Genomic DNA, 26,294 nt, shown 5'->3' on the forward strand with positions numbered 1-26,294 from the left:
GTACACATTGACAATAAACTGGACTGAGCTAAAAACACCACAGCATTTTACAGGAAGGGCCAGAGTCGTCTCTATTTTTTGAGGCGACTGAGGTTCTTCAATATCTGCTGGACAATGCTAAGGATTTTCTATGAGTCTGTTGTGGCCAGTGCGATCCTCTATGCCGTGATGACGTAGGCGCATGCATGTGTGCCCTGGTCACAGCTCTTTCAGCATGGTCAGAGGAGAGGTGATCTAGCAGGCGCGCAACACACACAGCTCACAGCTCTGTATTTCAATTTATTGCAGATGTTGCAGCGACTTACAGTAAAGAGCCCAGAGATCCAGTGCTGTCTCCTGCCTCTTATTTATATGCCAGAACACAACGCATCGACAGGCGTAACACACACACAAAAGGGTTACCTCAGCATATAGAGTTCTCCAGTAAAAAGGATATCTATTGCCCAGTCATAGTTATACACTGAAGTTTCATTTGAGCAGACTAGCTGACATGTGGGTGCCCTCTAAGGGCCAAGAAATATATTTATTTCTACATGTTTGGCTGCTACGTGATCATGTGGAAAGGGTAAAATTATATTCTTGTTAACAATATTAAATTTCAAGACTATTATTATGCAGCGGCATGAATGTAACTAAAGAATCCTACTTTGATAAAAGTTAGAGAATGTATTTGAATAAAAGCTACGTTTTTCACTTGTTTCAGAAACAGCATTGTCTTTTGTTTGCTGAAAATGCATTGTGTGGAAATTAGCACACTAGCAAAGACTGTGACAAGGACTGCTACAGTGTAGATAACGTAGGCCAAATTAAGCAATCACTTTGCATCAAACTGAATCTCTTTTATGCTTAATCAAAGGCATTTTGATAAATGCACATTAAACATCATGGGAGACTGAGAGTAATTTAATTAGATCCAAAGATCTCTGAACAGGTATATGTACAAAATAACTACATTTCCTCATGACTTCTAAAGCCAAAGAAATGCACTTGAAATTTTTAATTGGCACGTATCCTCGCAGTGACTTTTTTGAACAGACTGAAACTTCTGCTCACTTATTTTTCAAATGTATGTATGTAGAACCTATAAGGTACATGACTGGCTTCTCCTATTGAAGCCATCATTAAAAAGGACATTATTTACAGATTCATTATGAACAATAGTAAATATGACTTTATGGTGAATGTTATTCAACATATGAAAGTGAAACCAATATTTCGAGGATTTCATAACAATTTCCATTCGTTTTTCAAACCCGTTACAGTTATGAAAACAACAACAACAATTATATTAATATAAAGATAAAACTAAGAAGCTTACCATGTACATACCCATCAAAGGTTTCTCCACCAAACAATAAGTGATGCTTTGCTTGGGGATAAAATAATTATTATCCCGCACTGTTATAGTAATAATAATAATAATTATTATTATTATCATCATCATTTTTTTAAAAGGTCAATTCCATTCATAAAGAAAAGGAAAACCACAAATTACTTACCATTAATTGAAAAAAATGAAAACAAAATTGAAAATTAAAGGGAAGGCTTTAATCTTTTAATTTAAAAATATTTCAGGTTTCATCTCATCTTTTATTTAAAATGAAATTGCTGACTGTCATCACCTATAATTTAAATTCTTGGCACCACGAATGGTAAATAAGCATCTTGACAGATGACATGCTCTTTGTCTCCCACTCATTTTATTCTTTTTCTAGCAGTACGTTGGTCTTTTTTCACAACATTTTGATGTCCAACCTTTTTTAAAACAAACCTTTGTTGTGCTCAGGGTTCTGAGCTTTCACATTGTGTAAAATAACTTTGTTTTGTTTTTTAATCAAATGCCTTTTTTGGGGGGTGGGGGGGGGGGGGGGTGTTAGGTAGCTAAATTGACTTGCCTACAGAAAAATTCATTACTTTACTTTATATTTATCAAAGGCTGAGGAAGACACAGGACTTAAATACAGCAGTCAGAGACAGGCTTAAGGTAAAACTCATAAAATGACCTTTTATTAGCATGTCAAAGTCCAGAAACGAAAACCACAGAAACACATGTAAGTAAGCCAACACAATGACAAAGAGAATCTAAGACTATACATGCATTAGAAACACATGGGTGTATGAAGCACACCTTAAACTTACCAAGGACAAAACATAAGAGACAAGAGACTCACAAAATAAAACAGGAAGCAACATAACAGGAAACAAAGACTTAACAACAAAATACAAGAAAACATTGGATAGCAGAAATCAGCTCACATGGAATCAAATATAAGGTCTTTACCTCTAACAGGAACTAGGATTCCTAAAAATCAACAACTAAAAATTTTATAATGCTTGTGGAAAAACATCATTGCACTCTATAATGGACAATCAGTTCTGACCAAATGGAGTTTGGTTAGATGCTGATTGCCAATTTACTTCAGTAACTGAACTTAAGGTTAGCCATGAAACTGAAAGCTTAAGGAAAATATCGAACAAAAACATCCACTAAAAAAAAAAAAGAAAAAAAAAAAAAGAGAAAACAATCTCAATGGGTCCAAACTTTCAGTGCACAATATCCCATCAGGTGTATTTGGATAAAATACCAAAAGAAAAAAAACAATTCTTCAGACAATTCTTTTGGGGCTCTTATTTCACCCCAATTCCAACCAAAAGTGCCACCAAAAAGCAAATGTTTCCCAGAAAGAACAGACCGATCAGCAGACCATCAATTTTTACCTAACAAAACAATGTAATTCAATTAAAAGATCATTGCAGTGTTATGGTGATTAATTGTTAATTGCTTTTATATTTCTTTCAACTTACCGATTCTGATTCCACTTCTACAGTAGCACTGCCTGAAATCCAGAGAAGAAACAACAGTTAAAAAGGGCACAACCAACCCCCAGAGTGTTTCCTCATCTGAATCTTATTTTTCAGTTTACTTCAGATTAGTTCTGGCTTGTTTTTAATTATTTGATTTATACCGGTAGATTAAGTTATTTGATTTCAGCTTTCATTTCATTTTAAATTTGTTTACATATTCATTTACATATGATTTAAACAGTTTAAAATCATAAAATATGTGATTACATTTCTTTTAATAATAATAATAATAATAATAATAATAATAATAATAATAATAATAATAATAATAATAATAATAATAATAATGCATTAACAATTACATTAACCATTTAGCCATATACACACTCCCAGTTTCTTTTGGCCTATACTAGACTAAGAAACAGTTCAATGGCCAAGTAAAGGCCTGTTCCCTTTTCATGTCATGAAATAATGAAGCTTTTTAAGTGTAGTTTTAAATATGACTGAAAAAGAGACATTACTGTAAGGGAGGGAGGCCAATATTGGACTGAAAACTAAAATAGAAAAGACTTAAGAGAGGAGGCAAATCTGGAATACTCCTAGAAAGAATGAATGCCCCTCAGAGGAGCATGTTTTGAGAGGGGTTACACTATAGAACAGTAAGGTTGATTAGACTTTGTCAGAAAACCTTTCAGGAAAAGTTCTGAAAAAAAAGAGAAAAAAGATTTTTTTGTACTAGAATGATGAGATGAGGAGGAGAAAAAACCTTTAACCTTTACATGCACTTTTCTAAGTGATGATTACTTATAATGAGGAAAAACAAAGATTTACCTTTCTCCTTAGATTTCCCATTATGAACCTCCAACATGATGTAAAAGAGAGCTTCCCAGGCAAGAAAGCCACCCATGACTTTCATTAACCATCCATCACTGCTGTCAATCAAGTTCAGGCCTGTAAATATGGCTCCCACTGTGTAACACAAAGAAACACATATTTAAGACCAACAGCACGGGTGACGGTGTGTCTGCTTTGGAAAATAAATTAGAATTTATAAAAGAGTGCAGAACAGCATGAAGTAAAACAAAGGCTTACCGGCTAAAGATTTTATTATCACTGCATTCAAAAAATGTGATGTGTTGAATAGATACCGCCTGTCAAACAAAAGAGAATAAATATGAAAACATAAACCGCTGAAGTCAGTGTAAGAAAGAAAGGACAGCACATATCATTTGCTTGACAGAAGCAGCAGTGGTGGACAAACACACAGTGAAAAGAGATCTGTGAAGAAGATTCAGTGCATCACCCGGCATCCTAAGCTTATTGCATCATAACCAGCGGATGGTTCTGGGTCACCTGATTAAGCCCCAAGTAAAAGCTATAACAAAACAGAAAATTTTAGGCCTAAAATTAAAAGTAGAGAGGGTTGCTGTTTCTGAGAGCTGGTTTCATGGTAGAGGGGGCTGAAAGCAGCAGCCTCCTATACCTACTTTTGAAACTCTAGGAAAAACAGCCAGTCTGACAGCAAAGTGTTCTGTTAGGATAATAAGGTACTGCGAGGTCTTGTAGATATGAGATATGAGTGTTTCCATTGAGAAAAAAGTTTTGTTTCCCTTTGGAGAAATGACTTCATTCATGGATATGTATGCTTATTTAGTATTTTGGGCGGATGGTTATATTGGTGACACTGGGAGATTGGCTGAACTGTTCAGTGTTCAATCCATGATGGTGGCTCCTTCTTCACAGTCACTTAACTGGGGCTAAGCATGGAGCATGGCCTCCAAAGCTACAGCCATTCAGTGAAATAACTAAACATTTGGTACACTGAACAGTAAAGTGCCAGTGAGAAAAGATGGAAAAGATTTGAAATTGTAATGATATTTATGGAAGAAATATGAACAGAGCTATCAGAGGTTATCAACTACACTGAAACGAGTGAACAGTGAATGCAGTCATTAAGCAGGTGCTGCCCCATGCTTTTGGCTGATGGTGTTTCCAAAATTTGTCAAATAAGTGTACTAAAAAACAATAATGTGTGTAAAACAGTCATTGAACTCTAAAATGTGTGTTGGCATGCCATAGTAAATTAAATTAGAAGCACACACAGATTGATACATACAGGTGATGCTGTGGTCCGCAGCGCAGCATAGCCACTATAGGCTGGAAGAAGGAGAGGATCATAACCAGACAACCCAACACTGGATGTGCTCCCTGGAAACCAACAGCATTAACACTGGTAATCATGATGATGTAAATATCAGTCTGACAGTGGAAACACGTAACTACAGAGAGTGTTTAAAGAATGTCAAGACAAATAAAAAATTTAAATGATACTTTGATTTTATAGAGATGCTGTTTTTAATAATTACCATTACTATTAAGAAGAGTTACTTAATAATATCTTCCAGTATGTTGGCTGTGCTTTTGATCTGTGTTGTATAGTATTGTTTAATGTTTAATTTACATCGCTTAAATTACTGTAAGGTGTAATTATCTCTGGTTGCAAAGGAGTTTTTAATGATAAGCAAATTTTTTAATGAAATTAAAAACACAGTGACAAACTGCATGATAACTCAGAGGACACAAGTCTGTGGGTCTTAAACGGTAAATGGATCGGTACTTATAAAGCACCTTCCTACTCACTTCCTTTTATGTGGTTTGAGGATGACTATTTACCCCAAGATCTGAAAGATGCCAGAATAGTGCAGCTGCACAAAGGCAAAGGTGAAAAGTCCTGTTGTGTCAACTATCAAGCAGGCAAGATCCTCTATAAGGTGATTTTAAAAAGGTTGAATACCTATCTTCAGAAGGGACACTACCAGAAAGCCAGTGCAGTTTCCCCCAGAGCAGAGGCACCGTTGACATAATGCTCGCCGCAAGATAGATCCAAAAGAAACGTAAGAAACACAATATGCATCTGTAAAACCTCTTTGTTAAGGTGTTCAACATTAGCGTCATGCCCACAATCTTGGGTATGACGCTATTTTCTGAACAGGAATCCCTCCCAAGATGGAAAAAGTAATCAGATTCTTTCATGATGGTGTAAACACAAGACTGGTCATTGGCTGAGATGATGATGAGTTTCCCATCACTCAAGTCAAGCAAGGATGCTCCAACACTCTTCAGCTTCCGTTTTAGATGTTGCTTCTCTCTGCTTTCAAAGACTTAAATACAGCCATCCAGATCACACACAAGACAGATGGAGGTAAAATTAATGCTCAGCGCCTAAAGGCAAAGACAAAAGTCACTAGATCACTTTTTCATGACTTCCTCGATCCTGATTACTGTTCTATAGTCAACAGCAAGCATGCCTGAAATAAAGATCAACAATAAGGTCCTTGGAAATTTTAACTCCATAACCGAACTTAGCTTACAAAGTATCGAGGTATCCAACAGCATTGCTAAGGAAAGTGCTTCCGATAGACTCCACAAGCAAGTGTGGAACGAAGATTCTGAGATATGATTGTTCGGTTTTTCTCTGTATCTATCATTGTAGGATCTACTGTACAATATAAAGTGCCTTAAGGTGACTGTTGTTGTGATTTGGCGCTATATAAATAAAGTTGAAATGAATTGAATAGATCCTACATGAGGGTACACAAAAATAGTGCTATTTTGGACTTTATCAATCCTAATAGCCAGTCATATATATCCTTGGGTTGAGCATTTCCTAGTACTACCGTTGGTTATCCATGCACAAACACACTTAATGTGGGAGCCAAGTTAAGATAGTTCATATGTTTTAGTATTTATATTTCGCTGTTGTTAAGCGTGGTTGTGTAATTAATAATTTAAGAAGTAAATGCATGTTTATGGTGGAACTAAAATTATTTTATTGCTGTATTGGTTTGGTTACGTAGCACCATGAATACATGTGCCTTAAAGACTCGTGTTTATAGTAAAATCCGGGCATCACGGATGTATGCAAATTAGCGCATGCGGTGCGGGAGGGGGGAGAGAGAAAAAGAGTTAACACGGCATAAGCTATACGGCAGCAGGGTAGAACAAAGCCACACGGTTTTCCTACCGTAGTAGGTTATTTTGTTGAGGATAAGTTAAACCTGACCACTCCTGTAAGATGCAAACTGTAGAATAAATTTTTTGTTACATCTTTTCACATCGGAGTCCCGTAAAGTTCTTTCTCCTCTTCAAACTGACGTTCCTGAGTGAAGCACGGGAAAACTGGTCTCACGGCTTATACACTTAATTTAGCACTTTTATCTATGCCTAAGTGCTTTTGTAACATTCACAAACACACACATACACACACACACACGGTGCATCTCAAGGCTCAGTATCTTGTCCGTAGATTTACTAATTGCAAAACATTTTAAAGCTGGTATTAAAGGAGACTCAAATGTGGTACTATAAAATCTGAAGGATATTTGGATTCATGTATCAAATAAACAATAATTTGTATTCAGTAATTCCAACCAAAACCTTTGTGAACTTCGACACTAGGACCAAGTTCATATCATAAAAATCGTTATTTACTGGCAAATAATAGTGTGTTACATAGGTAAAGCCAGTTTTGTTGTTTGATTGATCTGTAATTTAAAAATATAAAACTGTAATAATTCTGATACTAGCAGAGTTAGTGTACCAACCCCAGACCAGTCCCGAGTATGAGCGAAAATGAGGATGAAAGCAATGATTGTGGCTGCTACCGTCAGAAGCATTACTCCAACATGGACCTGGAGGAACATAAAGAATACAACATGATATTAAGCAAGCCAAACATATACAAAATCAACAGTTCCCAAATAAGATTAAGCTTGGACCAACTGTCTTAAAAGTCTAACATATCTGACATATAATACTTAATATTTTCTTAGTATGTTTTTTTTCTATGATGACTCACCACAAACCAGAGATCTTTGTTGCACATTGTTGTTCCCTTGGCCATTGTTTTCAGATACCGGGCAACCATCATTCCCAGTGTTCCCGTGGTCATCCAGGCAATCAGCATTAGTGACCCTGAAAAACAGTTTAGTTTTGGAGTTCTCTCCACTTCTCTTTGTTTTATGAGTTAAGATGAGTTTCTTTCCCTGGTCCCAACATGTCTTTAGTCTATATATCGGTTTACTATAAAAAGAATTAAACCAACTGAGGCAAGCCATTAGGAGTACAACACAGAAATATTTTTATAGCTTTCAAACTGTATACAAACAATCGATTTTGATGGTGTACATTCGTACAATATGTTACAAATGATTGTTTTGCATGATGATAAGTCACTGTGTCATGAAAGAGGCAAGAGTTACTGCCAAGAAATATGCATCTAACTTGTAAAACCCAATCCACGTTTTTGGTCTATTTTGTCACGTCGAGGGATTAAACTGAATTTCCCGGCGGAACCAATCCAAGGAATTAATAGAGTTTCATCTAATCTAATGTAGTCTAGTCATTAAACGCTGTGAAATGCAACAGAAATGTAAGTCTACTTGGTATTATAGATAAAATAGTTTAATCTTAATGGAAGAAAAAATTCAATGTCTTCCCATGTTCCCAGTAGCATGTATCCTCGACTATTCACCGGTTAACACAGTGTACTAACTGTCAACTGGTTGGCCAAAGTAAGTGAGAAAGGACTTTACATAGTGACTCTTTCACACAGAGACCTCTCTGTGCAGGATCTTACCATGAGCTTTGATGATATCAGGAAATCCCCTTTCACTTACAACAGGAGTAGAAATGGCCATCTTAGTAGTGCTGACGAAGTCGTGCTTATGGAATTGGATTTGTCCTGTAGCAAAGATATCGCAAAGCTTATACACAACTGTTTGTATATGTATAGCTGTGTGTGTGTACACAGAATAAGCTGAATCAAAAAAAAGAGTAACACGGCCAGGACGAATGAAGGAAAATAACCATCTGCTCTCTCAGTCGAGACGAAAAATTAGCTGCAGTTACTGAAAAAAAACACATCCATAAGTGAAGTATTGAAAGGTGATGAAAGTGATTACATGGCCAAAGCATGAAACACATTATTTTAATGCTAATGGCTGAGTATTTCCAAAAGTTGATTCTGTTCATCTGGACGTAGCGTTTTGTGGGAGAAACGTTTCGTCATCATCCAGGTGACGTCTTCAGTCTCAGCTGACTGCAGGTTTCCCCAATCTTATAAACAGTACATTTGCATAATGACTGAAACCAGCCCATTGAAGGAACAAAGGACTGGGAGGTCAGTTCCTTAATCATAATTATGCAAATTCTCATGACCATTGATCAACAACCATGGCAACAACAACAACAACAACAACAATGGCTGAGTAAGTTTGAATCTGTAATCGAAAATTTAGATACATGCTGGTGTATGATTCCTTTATGATATTTTTATTTTTATTAAATTTTTTTGTTGTTTTACAAAAGAAAAACACTTTAGAAAGAAACTTTAACATAGACATGAAAAATATTCTTTTATATTTTTTTTCATAAACTGACCAGGCTTGTTAAACATGTGACTTCTTTTAAAATGTTCACACGATTGGAAAAGGAAGTACAATCAAAGGCCCTGCTTAACTGTTCAAAATAAAAGTATTTACTTGAGTATAATTTTGTTATTAGTACGTTTTTTCAGAGTGAAGTGCTTAAAGATTGCACATTTAAATAATCGCCTAAATTTTAAGAGTGATGGAACAGATCTTTCTTATGGGCGACAAACCCTCACCACCATGTAGCCTTGACATGAAGAGTTTGGACACTCTTTTTCATCCAATCACCTGCATGCATGTCTTGAGACATATGTGCTATTTTCTCTAAGTATATTGTGAAGTCCATAGTCTTCTTCATCGCATGCTATCTTCAATTTATTGATATGATAGGTTAAGTTATATAAACTACACTGCTGTGGTGTAAGAAACAGTCTGGCACATGTAGTTACCATTGCTGCTGGGTCCGCAGACAAACATGAAGTAGTAGGATTGGCTGAAACCTGAAGTCCCCTGTATAGAAATTATCTCCGTAGTAGTGAAGGAACAACTGATGACATTGTTCTGCAATGACGTTGTTATATTATAAACGTTCCCCTGTAGGACACATAAGAAATTTCACAATTTTTAAGAGCAGAAACAAAGCATTATATCTAAACATTCTAGCCTTATATAAATCACTGATATCAGAAATACTTCAGTACCAGAGCAACAACTTGTGGAGTTGTTCGTCCTGTTGAATACATATGTTGCACACCAACTTGTCCATTACTGTTCATTCCACAAACATAAATATCATCGTTTCCCTGAGGAAAGACAAATATAGTAAGGAATTAGCATGCTTATTATTTAATGATTAATTCTTGTGGGGGGAAAAAATCCAAACTTGTTGATATTGTTTGGGAAAACAAGGCAACCAGATGTTTTCTAAAAGTTGTGAACTTTCAAAAACAAACTGAAGTTGTAACAGCAGCTGTTCACCCACAGGTGCTGCTCATGTACAAGTATGCCAAGAGCCTTACTATTGTTATCTCTTAAAAAAAATGTAACAGTCATAGAATCAAGAACATTTTCATTACGCTACCATCTTCTGATCATCAGAGAATCCAAAAGCGATGTAGCCTTCATAAGGACCAGTCATCTCATACTGGACAGCTGTACCACCGGCTAACATCATGGCTGACATGAAATAACAGCTAGCACTGACTGCTGGGTCACAGTTTGAAGGCTGACTGAAGCACACTTTGGTGACGCCACAGTTAGCGCTAGAGATGGATGCAGCTGATTTCTGGACATACACAGAGGAAGAGAGAGAAAGAAACCATGACATCATCATGTTGTACTTGAATATACCATTTAGCATTTTCTTTTCTCAGTTTGCATATATATTAACATTAAGCCAAGCACAGTACTGCACATTACTGTTCTATAGTTCTGCTAACAAGCTATTTAGAAACTAGGTATAAATGGCTTGAGTACATAAGTACATCCATACTGTTTACAATCACCAACTAATCTAACAAGTATATCATCCACAGAGGCACAGTTAGAACACGCAGAGTTCCTGTGTCAATGACAGTACTAACCGTTAACCACTATGTTGGCCCTAACATCAACCTCTGAGGTTTTTGCCTATTTTCCCAATTGGGAAATTTTGTGCAAGACCAAAATGCATGTGTGAGACTTCGCTTGAAAAATCTCTCTCACAGTTGAGAGAAAACCAAACACTAACGTGATAGATATTAAGAGTTAACAAAAACAGTCAAATCTTAAACAAAAAAGAAAATTCTGATTTTGAGAAAACACCTATTGTATGAAAGCGCCCTAGCTCAATGGGCCATGCTAACTCTGGGCTCTCAAGAAAAGCTCTAGAAATTCAAGAGTGTATGACAAACGTGAAGCAGATTTCTAAAAATTCAGGTTTACGCATAAACTACATAAACAGCAGTGTTGCTAGACTGACTTTTTCATCTTTCATATTTGTCCATCAAGGCCAGAATATTTATTGCTTTCCATTTAGTGTGTCTGTGCTAGATAGAGCAGTGTACACCCATCTCCTGATCCACAGTCAGCCCCAGTATAAGATGTGCCACAGAATATAAAAGATGGTAGACTGCCATCAGCCTCAAAACCAACGGATACTTTCAAATCAGTTAAACTGGCCAATGATTCAACCAGCTTGTTTGGTAGTGAATTTCATATTGTGTTCAAAACAGACATTGTTACTTACAACAAGTGGTGCAGGGTCTGTACTGCCATTCCCAGTGAGGGCACCTGCAGATCTAGCAGCTCTGCCATTAGTGAAGGTCAGGACAGAGCTCATCACATTAACCCAAAATGTTGTAGAATTCTGCACAAAGGATGCACTGCAGCGACACCAAAACCAGTGTGAACTGGGGTATAAACACTTAGTCAAAGTGCTTTGCTAGAATGAATGAACTTTACCGGAACTGAACAGCTTTGATGTCTCCTGATGGTTCTGATCTCCATGTCACCTGAATGTAGCTGCTATTAAAGCCTGATGTGTGGGACACAGCCGAGCTCTGGACACACACACATGAGAGAGAGACTATGACATCATTATGTTGTTTGAATGTACTGTATATCATCTGTTTTCGTTATTTGACATGTTTATACTGTTTCAGTCACTGTTATACATAGTTAAAGTTACCAAAGGAAAGCAAATCAAATGATGTGCTGTGAAACAATATTGCAATATAATTTTAATTATGCACCTTGCAGCTTGTCACTAAAACTATGTATTAACTTTGTATAGGTAGGTCTAAGATTTGCTCTATTGCACATGTTCACATTGTTTTCTTTAGTATTTGCGTCAGAAAAAAACCTGACTGTCTTTTTCAGTAATGTACTGAATACATTAAATGTTTTCATTTTACTTCATTGATTGATATGCCCTTCAGTAGACTTAAGGTATAACATATGATCATGCATGATGCTCACATTAACATGAAAGGAAACTCACAGGTCTTTGGCTGCAGGTGAGGACTTTAGCAGCCCCTGCTGGTGTGGCAAAGGAACCTACAGGAGTCTCACTTCCCACTTCTATAGCCTCCAACAGGAAACCTGTGAATGGTGTGGAGGCCGGACCCTGTAGCTCAACTTGGAATCACAGAAAAACATTTTATTCAGTCAGTTGGACAGTTCTCAACTGGGCCGCTTCTAGACAGGCATATATGAGGGGCCAGACAGAAATGTAAAGGGGGCAAATGGTGGCAACGGAGGCAGGAAAGTGGTGGCCAAATTATTATTTAAAAAAGAAAAAAAAAAAAAAAAAGAGAGTTCACCAAATCTTAAGAAATAAAACCAAAAAATAGAATAAAAATTAAAAGAATAAAATTAAGTATCCGTCCAACTCTTTACAGCCAACATGGAATGTATCTTAATTGAATGACCTGATTCTCAAATAAATTTGCAAAATAAAGCAAGAATAAAATAAGACCTCTCACTATAGCGAATATTTACAAAACTTAAAAGGGGTTGGCATAGTAATAAAAAAGAAAAAAGAAAAAAAGAAAACGATTCACCATGTCTTTTCCTACAATTCTCAAACTAATTTGTAGAACACAGATTTAGAACAGAGCATTTTAACTTTTTGTTCTCGTTTTAAGCTTGTTTGTTTTGCAAGTAACTGAACTCTGTTGTTATAGAGTGGATTGAGGAGAGTGGAGCTGTTCAGTTGCAGACAGTCTCCTGCTTCCCTTTCCAAAAACTTAGATATATATATATATATATATATATAGATATAGATATAGATCTATAGATATAGATCTATAGATATATAGATATATAGTAGGGGTGCAACGATACACAAAATTCACGGTTCGGTTCGGTTCGATACTTTGGTGTCACGGTTCGATATTTTTTCGATACAAAAAAATGTTCATGCATTTTTAATTTGTCATTTATTAAAATTATAAATATATATTTTAACTCAAAAGTACAGTTTTTAAATTTAACCCTAACCCTTGTGCGTGTTTTTTATTTTGACAGCGAATGCGCACCTGCGGACCACTTATGTGCAGCCCTGGTTATTTAGCTCGTCATATTGCAGCCACAGAAATTCTTTTGTCCATGAAACCATGAAGCTGCACTTTCTTTTTGCCTTATAGTCTCATTTGTCATAACTTCTCTGTTTTGTGGTAAGCTTTTCTTTGGCTGTCACTTCTTCACCCTGACCGGTCTTATTTGGCTCAGCAGAACTGAAATGCTTTTACACAGGCACTCACATAAGCTCAGCGATTCTCTGCGCGATCAACCTCTCACATGTTTAAGCTGCGGGAGATTTCACTTGTCATGTTTGCATAGTAAGCTAACGATTAATAAGACGATGTCAGAGGAATTGGTGCACAAATTATCATCACTCACAGATCAGTGCTGTCGCTCTCTATACACAGTTCGCACGATTGCAAAGTGAAAGCAAAAAAAACGAGCGCAAATTCAAACGCGACTTCAATATGTCACATATTGACAGTGGCTCACCGATGCCAATGACATAATTACCCAGCTACATTTCTGAAAGAATGCAAAAGCATTGACATATATTTTTCCTACAATAGCCCGACGGGCAGGGAAGAGAAAGATTTTGGTAGCCCGACTGAAAAAAATCGCTAGCTCCAGGACGTCGGGCTAGTGATATTGCAAGCCCTGTATCTGATTGAGGAATCACTCATCTTTGGAAAAGAGAGTTTATTACAGAGAAATGGCTCTTTCCAAAATAAAAGCTATACTATCTGCTTCTTCCGGGCTATATTCTCAGCAGCATAAGGAGAATCATGTGCTAACAGCGGTCTAAATGACTCGGCTAAAGTTAGTAGCATGCTTGCTTTTTTTTTGTCTGCTTTCACTTGTCTTTGCACTAGGATGATGTCGGCGTAAATGTGCAGTCATATTCGTTGTGTTCCCACTAGTGCTTTCAGGTTAATCTCGTTGAAATGACCTTAACGCCACAACACGGCAAATCTCCGTTAACGAGCTACCGCCGATCGCTCCGTGCATGGGGCTAGACGGCCAACATGTTAACGAGCTAACTGCGCTAACACACTAGTTCACACCAATGTAATTGAGCATTGCATGGCACATCCAACATACTGTTTTACTTTAGTCCATGACTCGCTTACCTTCAGGGTCATACGTCACATGAAAACCAAAATAATTCCAAACGCCAGATCTGAATGAAGTTCAATTTGCCTGTTGCAAGGAGAGCTTAACTTCTGCCTCGCTAGCTTGCCCTGCGCTAGTGATGGTCCGCTTGAAGCTGAAGCTCCGGTGCGTGTGTCAAAAAAAATCAACACACTGCTTCAGAAGCACTGTGTCGAAGCTTGATTCGTTTGGCCAGAGTCACGTGATCAGTGACGTCCGAAGCTTCATTTGGAACCTAACTGCTTCGGTGTCTGATTCAATGGTTTATAAGGAAGCGAATCATTCGCGGGATTTGTGGTGTTTTGATGGTGACAGATAGCAAACCACTGATCATTCCATTGAGAGATTTGGAGCCAGCGAGGAATAGAGGAGGTTCTGTTGTGTGGGAGAATTTTGAGTTGATTTTGGTCAGTTGGGTGGGTTTTCCAGCTTTGTGTTCTGGCCGTTTGCTTTTGTTTTGTGCGTGTTTATTATATCTTATAATGGGAAAAAACTTAAAATGTCAAAAAAAAAATCTGCTTTCATAGTATAAATATCATTAAATAACTTTAGAAAAACTTCCACTTGACTCTTTACATGTAATGTTATAAAAATATATATTTTATTGTTTAATTAATCTGAAAATGTTAGTCTGCCAAATGTGCAGCAATGTAATCTATTTATTCTCTTCAGCTGATAGTTTGTGGGGCCCAGGTAGACTGTATAACTGCATCTCTACCAGTTTCTCTGCATTCCAGCCTCCTCTGTTCCATGTGAAGGGATTTTCCTTAAGGCAGGAGAAATGATCTCCACGAAAAGGAACAGGTTCGGCCATCGCACAGTGGAACAAATTCTCTTCTTAAATAAAAATGAGAAAGAGCTACTTTAAATGCATCATGTTTTTGTTCATAAGCATTTTCCCTTTCCATTTCACAATCAATTCTACCTCCAGGTCAAAAATATGTCTAGGAAAATTTCCCTAATATATAATATTATATATATTATATATGCTCACAGCAGAAGCATACTCCACAATGTGTTGTACATTATCATATGTATATTATATGTAACGTGGTATTTTTCAATTATTGTATTTACCAACATCAAGAAGTCACAAGCAAAGAAAGACCACGCCATGGTGCATGTTTAAACAAGAAGAGTTTACTGGTCAAAATTATTTATTAAACAAATAAACCACATTTTCTTAACCTCCCAAAAATAAACTTTCAAAGCAACGGCGGCCCAATATCAGTCATAATGAAGCAGTTGGTTTTATTTTGTGGATTCAAGCTGCTCTTCGTATTTTTGGCCACCAGATGTCACCAGAGAGGACTGTGTTGAAAAGCTTCGAGTAATGAACCGTTTTTCAATACAAGCTTCAGTGCTTCAGAAAGCTTCATTTGGCCATCACTACCCTGCGCTCTTCCTTCTGACTATGCTGTCTGTGTTGAGCGCTCAGTGGATCTGCGCTCGACAGTGCAGCCTAGGCGGAGTAGTCGAACACAGATTCACTGAGCGCTCAACACAGACAGCATCGTCAGAAGGAAAATTGATAAAATAAATTACAAATGTTGTATTGTTCGATACATATGCGTACCGAACCGAAAGCACTGTATCGAACGGTTCAATATCGATACGAATATCGTTGCACCCCTAATATATAGATATATAGATATATCTGTATATATAAATATATATATATATATATATATATATATATATATATATATATATATATATATATATATATATATATATATATATATATATATATATATATATATATATAGAGAGAGAGAGAGAGAGAGAGAGATACACTCAACAAAAATATAAACGCAACACCTTTGTTACTGCTCCCATTCCCCATGGGATGGACGTAGAGACCTAAAATTCATTCCAGATACACAATATAACCATCCCTCCCAAACAGTGGTCACAAATCAGTCCAAATGTGTGGTAGTGGGCACATCTGCCATATTGAGATAATCCATCCCACCTCACAGGTGTGCCACATCAGGATGCTGATCTGACATCATGAGTAGTGCACAGGTGTACCTCAGACTGCCCACAACAAAAGGCCACCTTGGAATGTGCAGTTTTTTGCGCTATTGGGGGTCTGGGGACCCAGAACCGGTCAGTATCTGGTGTGACCACCATTTGCCTCATGCAGTGCAACACATCGTCGCATGGAGTCTATCAGATTGTCAATTGTGGCCTGTGGAATGTTGGTCCACTCCACTTCAATGGCTGTGCGAGGTTGTTGGATATTCGTGGGAACTGGTACACGCTGTCGTATACGCCGGTCAAGCACATCCCGAACATGCTCAATGGGTGACATGTCCGGTGAGTATGCTGGCCATGCAAGAACTGGGACATTCTCAGCTGCCATCTGCCCTGAACAATGTGAACCATGATTCATCCGTGAAGCGCACACCTCTCCAACGTGCCAGACGCCATCGAATGTGAGCATTTGCCCACACAAGTCTGTTACGGCGACGAGCTGGAGTCAGGTCAAGACCCCGATGAGGACGACGGGCATGCAGTTGAGCGTCCCTGAGACGGTTTCTGACAGTTTGTGCAGAAATTGTTTGGTTGTGCAAACCAATTGTTCCAGCAGCTGTCTGGGTGGCTGGTCTCAGACGATCTTGGAGGTGAACCTGCTGGATGTGGAGGTCCTGGGCTGGTGTGGTTACACGAGGTCTGCGGTTGTGAGGCCGGTTGGATGTGCTGCCATATTCTCTGAAACGCCTGTGGAGACGGCTTATGGTTGAGAAATGAACATTCAATGCACGGGCGACAGATCTGGTTGACATTCCTGCTGTCAGCATGCCAGTTGCACGCTCCCTCATTGCTTGTGGCATCTGTGGCATTTTGCTGTTAGACAAAACTGCACATTCCAGGGTGGCCTTTTGTTGTGGGCAGTCTGAGGTACACCTGTGCACTACTCATGATGTCAGATCAGCATCCTGATGTGGCACACCTGTGAGGTGGGATGGATTATCTCAATATAGCAGATGTGCCCACTACCACACATTTGGACTGATTTGTGACCACTGTTTGGGAGGGATGGTTATATTGTGTATCTGGACTGAATTTTAGGTCTCTACGTCCATCCCATGGGGAATGGGAGCAGTAACAAAGGTGTTGCGTTTATATTTTTGTTGAGTGTATATATATATATATATATATATATATATATATATATATATATATATATATATATAAAGCCTAATTGGATTGCACCACATGCTTCATTGCCTGGGGGATGTTTCATTGTTTTGCATTAGTTGGTTATATGGCAGCCATCTTGTTTTCGCCCGTGTGTGTCATTTGGTTTAGCTAAACCGGTATTTAAGTTCCCCTGTGTGTCATTTCAGGAGGTCAGTTTGTCATATGTTTGTTTGAAGCTTTAGTTTAGTCTATTGAGTTGACCTCTTTTATTGGTTTGCCTGTTTAAGTTTTGTCTTTGTTAAATATATTTTCATATTTTTGGGTCAATAAAACCCCTTTTTTAAATTAAAACCACCTGTGTCCTTTATGCTTTACTGCTTGGTCCCTGACATCTATCTGGATCTCTGGATATAGATATCTCCAAGTTATTTCTTATAGACTTCTCATGAGCCAAAATCACTAAATTCCTCTTTCTTCTATGTAACAGAAATGAACAAGCTTTGCTAAAATCGCTGTGATTACATCAGTATATGAAACGAGGAAACTGCTTGTTCATTTTTGTTACATGTGGTGCCTGACAGACGCAGATCCTCCAGTCTGCTCTATGCAGCAGACAGGCTCACAGAAAAAAACTCTTCTCTACCGGACTGAAACTGTGAGAAGAACAATGGACTAGTCTCCCATTGAGTGTAGAAAAATAGATGTATGTTTAGCTGTTAATTATCTTAAGAGTCGCTATGATTTTAACGACAGAGATGTGTTGCTTCGTTTTGCTCAGCCCTGCCTACTGAGAAACCTGACACCAGCTCATTGCAAACAGTGACTGGCTGTTCAGCTGGCGGGAGGGTGAGTGGGGGTTATCTGCCTAGGCTGTGCGAGCCTGCACAAAAACAACGAGGAACGAGCCAACCAGAGGTGAAACCTATCATCTCATGTGTGCCTTTTCCAGCGGATTTTCCAGCTACTGTAGCAAATCATGCCCATTTTCAGTTTTTGGGTAATCTATTATTTTCTTTCTCAACTTCTAAAAGTTTGATTTAAGGATGTTTGCTTAAGGGAGAGTTGCCCCTCCTTGCCCCAGCCGGTGTTGTGCCATAAAGTGATTGCTCGTATTTAAACTGCTATAAGTAACTTGTTGGGCTATAATATGTGAAACATATGTCAAATGCATCCCTCATGGATGCCATAAAGTCACAAACAACATTCGTGTAACAAGGTAGAAGCCGCAATCAGTTTGTGGCAGTGACTTTTATATAACCTTTATTTATGCAGTTAAAAAAAATAATAATTAACATTAAAAATGTCTTTTGTAAGAGTAAGTTGGCCAAGAAAACAGCAGAAATGGCACCGGCACCGGTGTTCTCAGTCATGTGATGAAAACAAAGTTTTACTGTATTACAAGCAGATATGTCAGAGTCTGACATAAAACAGAGATGCTTCTTAAATTGCCTGAAAATATATAAATGTTTCCCTATTTTGGGGTTAGCCCTTAAAAACACGGCATTCTTAGATAATAATACATAATTTCTATTATGATTTTTCTCTGTACAGGCTGAGATCCTGCTGCTTTGGGGTTTAATGCTCTTTGTTGATTTAGTTGCATGGCTGAAATCACAAACATATCAATGGCAATGAGTGAACTGCTGATCGATCGTAAAATCACCCGTTCTCACTCCCGAGGCGTAACATGTCGACGTTTTGTCACGTCCCGCGGCGTTCCTGAGGAACACGAAAGGAGACCTTCAGCGTTCTTATGGTACGCGGCGGGCTATGGCTGGAATCCAGTGCAATGACGCTCCCGCGGTAATAGACGTTCCAGCCCTAAACCTAACCTTATCCTTAGTCCTGACCATAACCTTATTCCTGACCTTAACCAGGACTTTAATGATGTTAAATCTATACATCGGATTTATTTGTTCGATACTGACGGTACTAGAACACCAGTCCATCTAGTCGGCACCCTCTTACTCCTCTCTTCTTACCTTTGACATCCTCTCCAACTCTGTAGCGCCTTTGCTCTGTGGTGACTATGAAGGGCGATGGTGCCGTTTGTGGGCTCAGCCCTGATTGATGGGATTTCAATTCTTCACAACTGTCTATAACCAGACCTGAGCTGTGTCCTCGGATGAGTGGAGCACTGCACAACAGCAGCAATACAAGAAGATCCATTATTTTCCAGGCGACTCGTTACTGCAGTCAGTGAAAAACATCGAGTACCACGTACTACTGATGTATAGGGTGGAGCACTGCAGGTGCAATAGCTATTGAATAGGGATACTTCTGTTTCGACAGTGTGTCGAGCTTAAGAAGCGCAGATGTTTCAGGAACTCTGCTTCAAAGTGTGGGTCAAAACACCCACGTCACCATGGAGTTTCCCAAGGTGGCTTACCTGTTGCTTCTAAGCAGGGGTGGAGCCAGAGCGAATGCGTTTTAATTTTTTTTTATTCCTATGTAGTGACGGCTCAATCCTTTAGGCCGACAGTGTACAGGCAACGGCACAACACCGACTCGAAGGGATCCTGAACACCTGCCCTACAATTACTGACAGCCGCTCATTCGTACATTCTTACACTGGATTGTCCAATCAGATCTCTTAACGCATTCGGTCTTTCGCTACCTTCCCATTGCGCTCATGCAGGTTGATAAAGATTGACAAATACAAGCGAAAAAGTCAAGCTGAAAAGGCAAGAAAGAACAAAGATAAAGAAACTAGAAACAGGTGAAGCAAAAGATGAGCGTGGCGGAGCTTCTGCAGTGCAGCAGGTAAAACAGACGGCGAGGAAGAGAAAAGCAAATATCTGGAGGGATGTAATAAGGATTAAAGAGAGTGAATGATTCAAGTAAAATTTATTTAAACTTTGAACAGTTTATTCTATGTTCTTCTTGTGTTACTCAACTTTACATTGCCTTGAGGAATTGCACAAATTTAACTGGACCGTCTGTGCTGTTTTGACCGATCATGGTCCCACACCTGGACCAGTGGCACACTTACTCCTCTCTTCTTACCTTTGACATCCTCTCCAACTCTGTAGCGCCATTGCTCTGTAGTGACAGTGAAGGGAGATGGTCCCGTTTGTGGGCTCAACCCAGAGTAGTGGGATTTCAATTCTTCACAGCTGTCTATAACCAGACCTGAGCAGCAGCCCCAGGTCAGTGGAGCAGTGCACAGCAGCAAAAATACAATAATAATAAACTTTATTTATAAAGCACACTAAAAAAAACCAAGGGTATACCAAGGTGTTTGACAAAAATAGAATAGGAAAAGGGAGATGGGAAGGAAAAGAGAAAGGACCTGGCACGTATCAATTATAAAAACCTTGACAAGAAAATGCATTGCAGTTAAATTATTTTCCAGATGACTCATTGCTGCAGTCAGTGGAAAAACAGACCATAAATAACACAGTGCTGTTGTTAGAATACTGGGGATGAAACTGGGAGGGCCAGTAACTGATGACTGCATCATGACTTGGCAGTATTCTTTCAGGTTTAGATTTTCAGGACCAATTTGCAGTAAAACTCACTAATCAGCAACAATAAATCTCTTTTCTCTGAAGAATAAAACTGGATAGTTCATTTTCCTTTTTCAACACCATCTTTCATGGGGGGGTTTTCTCACTCCTGTGAGGTCAACATCTGGGGATTTTGCTTTAGGGTGTATTTTTTCACTAAACATTCAACACTACTTCTGATATTTATGATATTTTTTGATTATTTTAAACTGTGGCATGCAGAGGTTTCACACAGGATACAATCTTTGCTACTTTGAATAGCCAAACAGGTAAAAACATGAGCTAAATTATTTAAGGCAAGCCACTTTCTATTTCACTTTTTACAGTTTCAAAAATAGGAAAGTAAACAAAGCATTGAGCAAAGGTTTGGCTGCACAACATGGTCAGTACTTAGTAGCACCCCTCCCTTTAAATTGTGAAACAAAGCTTTTGCTGTAAGCGAGAACATAGATTATCAGTGTGGCCATTCCAGCTACAGGGGTAATGGAGGTGAATACCAAAACACCTATAGGATTTAACCTAAACGATTTCTTCATTATGAATAATCACTGGGGTGTCAGCTGTCACCGCTTCAGGGTCAGGCAGCATCTCCTTAGTTTGTCTTGTATCGATGACTAGATGGTGATCATCACAATAAAAGACAAAAGTCTTTACCTCAGTAAGTACAGCGAGCGATCCGAGTTTTCGTATAGCGGGCCAAGTATGGCAGTGTCATTGAGAAATTTGAAAATCAGATTACTGGGGTTACAGCTACAATCTATTTTATAAGAGAAACAGGAGTGGTGAGGTAACAGTCCTGAGGTACGCTAGTGCTGATGGATTTATAGTTGGAGAGCAAAGATAGGAAAAGACTCAGTTTCTGTAAAAACAGAGGAGGCTCCAACATGTTAAAAGCAGAACTAAAGTCAATAAACAAAATATGGGCATAGGCCTTGGGACTTTCCAGGTGCTTAAGAATCAGGTGAGCGATACTGCCAAATGTGTTATCTGGGCTCCTCCCCTGCCTATAAGGAAGCTGCGGAGGATCTAATAAAATTTAGGTCTGATTTCCTTATAGAGACTATATAAAATTCAAAACATTTAATGACAGGAGTCATAGCAGTTATAGTTATAGCCACTGGTCTATAATCATATAATCAGGACATGATCTCTTGGAATTTAAAATACGGTGGATTTTTTTCTAAGGAACTGCGTGTGAATCTGCAGATAGGACAATGAGCTCTACTGTAAACTTCTTTCCAAGAGAAGTTTAGAGGGCCTGAAGATATTATCGCAAATATCACTGAATGGCTGAATTTCAAGTAAATCAGCATCAAGGCTTAAACACTGATTAGTGGTTGTAATCGTCTGCAACACTTTAAGGCCCTGTGTATCTAACCTGAGGGAAAAAAAACAAACTCATTCAGTTCATTTGTTTTACTCTGTTTACAATGCACTTCATATTAGTCATCATCTTGCTGGTGGCTTTTATGGATTTAGCAGCTTTAGAGTCCATTGTGATTAAATTATTTAGATATCTTTATATGTCATTGGTCTTTTTATGATTAATGCTCTTCTTAATGCCTTCTATAATGTATTGGTCATTGTTAGGATACAGTATAATGTCCTTCTTCAGCAAAGCAATCACATCAATATAATCTGTGATTGTTTCTTTGGCCTCATCAGTTCTCACATCATGAAAAGACATGGTGGTGTAGGGGACTGCGCCCTTAAGGATTACTGTACTATGGCCAGACAATCACTGTCGTAGTCTGAGCTTTACTGTTCTTATTATGGTCTCAATTTGACAAAAGGAGCTTTGATTGTGCTGTTTCTGCTTTTTTTTTTTTTTTTTTTTTTTTAATATGTCCATAGCATTTGTATAGAATCCTATTTTCTTGAGTGCCACACTTCACACAAAAAGATCCTGGGAGGGTTACTTCAATTTTACAGTGGTTAATATCTCCCAGTATGAAGACAGGAGCTCCAGGTGTACTCTGGAGTTGGTGTGAACACACTTTTCAATACAAGCTGCTGCCTAGGCTGCATTTCCACTGGAGGGTATTTGAAAAACTTGCAAAGAATAGAGATTTAACAAAATTGTAAGCTGGATGTTGGCATTTTAATGGTCCCAAACTGTAAAGATAGATCCACAAGTTTATTTAAATTGAGTTGTACATTCATGAGAGATTGTTATTTGATTAAGGAAGCCATTGGTTGTGCTTTTGTAAAGCTCATCTGCTACACTATTGTTAAAAATAAATGTATACATATCGACAAACATCACACAAGCCTTGTTTTTTTATGTAACAACAAACTAGAGAAAGGGTCATTGTCCTATCTGTAGATTCGCACGCAGTTCCTTAATCAGGATTTGGTCATTCTAAACTGGGTGCAGTTCATGTTATCAGTCTTCTGCGAAAACTTTGTCTGCGTCATTAGCCCATTGTTTATGCAATCATTCCCCTCCCCTATATTACTGCTGACAGTGTAGCCTCTTGTAAAATATGATCTATTGGCAGCAACATGACCATATGCTAATGAAATTTCTTTGTGATTTTGGAGTGGATTGACTCACTGCGATCCTCTCTGGAGAGGGACTTATCTTCTGACATGATCATGTGTCCCACATAGGGAGAGGCTTACCTTGTGGATGTTCTCAGAAAGACATTTCAACAGCACTTGTGTAGGTCTCAGAGGCCTGCTTAGAAGGACAACAGATCATCAAAGCAAGCTGACCCCACATGAGGAACAAAAACTGACAAGTTACCACAAACACTTTAATGTTAGGCGATATGGAAAACTTTTCCAACCGTCATTCATCAGCTTAATAAATGACGACAGGCGATATATTCACACAGGTGACTTTTTGATGGGCGTTGCAATGCAATCATGCACAGACTGATTTACTGTCACAGTTTGTGAGGCAAGCCGTGTGGGAATTATTAAAGGACCCAAGATGCAGGCAATGCTGATGTGAGTGAGCTTTATTGAGGAGGATGACATACAACACAAGGCGAGGGTAGCAAGAACAGAAATGACAAAACCTAAACTGGGAAAACTAAGAATAAAACAAACCTGAAACCTTGAGACACAAACGGCGCTGCAGGGAGACAAAGACAGATACAGGGGAACCACACAGATGAACCAGCAACGCACCCCAGAAAACACAGGGCTTAAATACACACAGGGCAGTCAGGTAATGGGAGGCAGGAGAGAGACACAGCTGGAGGAAATCAGAGCTGACGAGACTGAGGGAAGTAAAACAGAATACAATAACCTGAGACACTGACCTTCAAAATAAAACAGGAACTCACACATGCAAAGACAAAGACTAAGAAACACAGAGGGAACACACAGGCAGGAATGACTAAGCACTAAACTGACAAAGAACAGAACCAAAAAGCTAGAAAATCACAACCAGAATACATCACAATAATAGAAAAGACAAAACGCTGAGTCAAAAAAACCCAGGACCATGTCATTTACGCTTTGTGTGGAGGGAATATCTTACTTTCTTTTCTTGTTTGTTTTGGTATTAATATAGCTACTTTTTGGATTATTCATTTATTTATTTATTTGAGATGCGCCAAATCGCAGAAAAGACAACATTATGTCAGAGAATTTTTAAGAGAAATTTAAATAAAATGGGTTTTTTTTGTTTTGTTTTGTTTTCTGAACAGAGGCTACTGCCTTTCTTTCTCTCTGTTATGAGTTTGAGTAAATGAAATTGCTGCATTTGGGTGCACTCTGAAGAGGGTAGATTTGCTCGCAGCTGGAAGAGGGTGCGGTTAAAACGGCACTATTATTTTTTCCGTAGACTGCTTCTCTTAGCTTCAATTAACAATATTAGCAAACTTACTAATGGGCAAATAAATAAATGAATAAATATATCGCTCTTGCAAAAATGATCAATGAAAGGCTCAGCTTATTGTCAATGGTCGATAAATACGTCCAATCGCCCAAATGCAGCTCTTTTAGTGAGTCACCATTCATGTAAATGGCCTGTAAATGTATAGCGCTTTACTTAGTCTCTAAGGACCCCAAAGCGCTTTACACTACATTCAGTCAGATCTGGCTCATATTTATCCATCTGTGATATTGTGCTCATTCACATTCTAATCAAGATGTGTCCATTTTCAGTGTGTGTTCAGTCTGATAAAGAATATTGAAACTCTGAATCTTTTGCCTTTAACTATTTCTGATTACAATACCTGTAAACAGAAGGCAGTTGCCTGTTTATCTCTTAGTCTTTGATCTTGTCACCCCACTGTTGTCTTCCAGACTCTTGATGCCACACATTTATCTCAGTTTAACACCCAAATGTAAAAAAACACACCCTTCACCGAATGTTGTGCCCCCCGATAAATGCTGTGCCTTTGTTATGGCACAGGCTACAGCAAACCTTGAGAAACAGGATTTAAAGTATAATTTCTTCGATATGTTAACTCAGTAGAAAACCTCCTTCTCCTACAGATTTTATGCATCTACCTAAGTTTGGTTATGGAGTCAAGCCACCGAGCTGGTTAGCTCTAGTATTTACTGTAAAGTTAACCTGTTGTCCCTGGAAACTTGACAGGTAGTTGTGGCAAATCTGTGCGCAGTGGATGAACTCAGCATTTACTAACGTGCTGAATAATAGCTGTGTCTGTTAGGTTTTGTAGTTTCACAGTAATTTGAGAAAAGGGCGTGTTGATGAGTGTAAGCTGATCCTCATCGCATGTGTGTTCATGTTTTATCAAACTGACTATCTGTGCGTTTGTGCGTGTGTGTTATTTTCTTCTTTTGTTATATGTTTCACAACCTTTTCTTTTCTCAACCTCCTCCTCTACTCAGGTTTCTTTTCCAAACAAGAGTCTCTTTTTTTTTTTTTTAGAAAAGGTTTATCTCCATAGCTATACAGTGATCAAATTGTTATATAAGGGGTGGCTGTAGATCAGAAGGTTGGTCATTTGAGCTCTCGCTATAGAGTCCCTGTGTGTTAGAGTGTTGGATAGAAATCACTTAATTCAGTTCAGTTTAATTTTTTTTATATATAGTGCCAAATTACAACTGCAGTCACCTCAAGACTCTTTATATTGTTAGGTAAAGACCCTGCAGTAATACAGAGAAAACTCCAATAATCAAACACCCCCTTTTAAGTAGCACTGGGCAACATTAGGTCAGAAAAAAAACCTTTTAACCTCCTCCTCTGCTATTCCTACTTGGATAGAAAAAACATAGAGAAAAGTGTTCATGTGAACGGCTGTGAAAGTGCTTTGAT

At 38.3% G+C, this 26,294-nt stretch overlaps 1 protein-coding gene across 1 annotated transcript; it reads right to left on the reverse strand.

The window, feature by feature from the left end:
• Positions 1–1,990: 1,990 nt before the first annotated feature.
• On the reverse strand, positions 1,991–19,880 carry LOC308405771 (putative ferric-chelate reductase 1). Its single transcript, XM_080896513.1, has 15 exons — positions 19,526–19,880; positions 12,217–12,353; positions 11,679–11,776; positions 11,464–11,599; positions 10,318–10,521; positions 9,938–10,039; positions 9,686–9,830; positions 8,444–8,548; positions 7,664–7,779; positions 7,410–7,496; positions 4,922–5,013; positions 3,898–3,956; positions 3,637–3,774; positions 2,806–2,837; positions 1,991–2,718 (listed from the first exon to the last, which is right to left on the reverse strand). The coding sequence occupies exons 1-15, from the start codon at positions 19,710–19,712 to the stop codon at positions 2,629–2,631; spliced, it is 1,728 nt and encodes a 575-aa protein (XP_080752639.1). The 5' UTR covers positions 19,713–19,880; the 3' UTR covers positions 1,991–2,628.
• Positions 19,881–26,294: the final 6,414 nt, after the last annotated feature.

Source organism: Rhamphochromis sp. 'chilingali' (genome assembly GCF_963969265.1).
Source record: "Rhamphochromis sp. 'chilingali' genome assembly, chromosome: 11".
Classification (NCBI taxonomy): Eukaryota; Metazoa; Chordata; class Actinopteri; order Cichliformes; family Cichlidae; genus Rhamphochromis; species Rhamphochromis sp. 'chilingali'.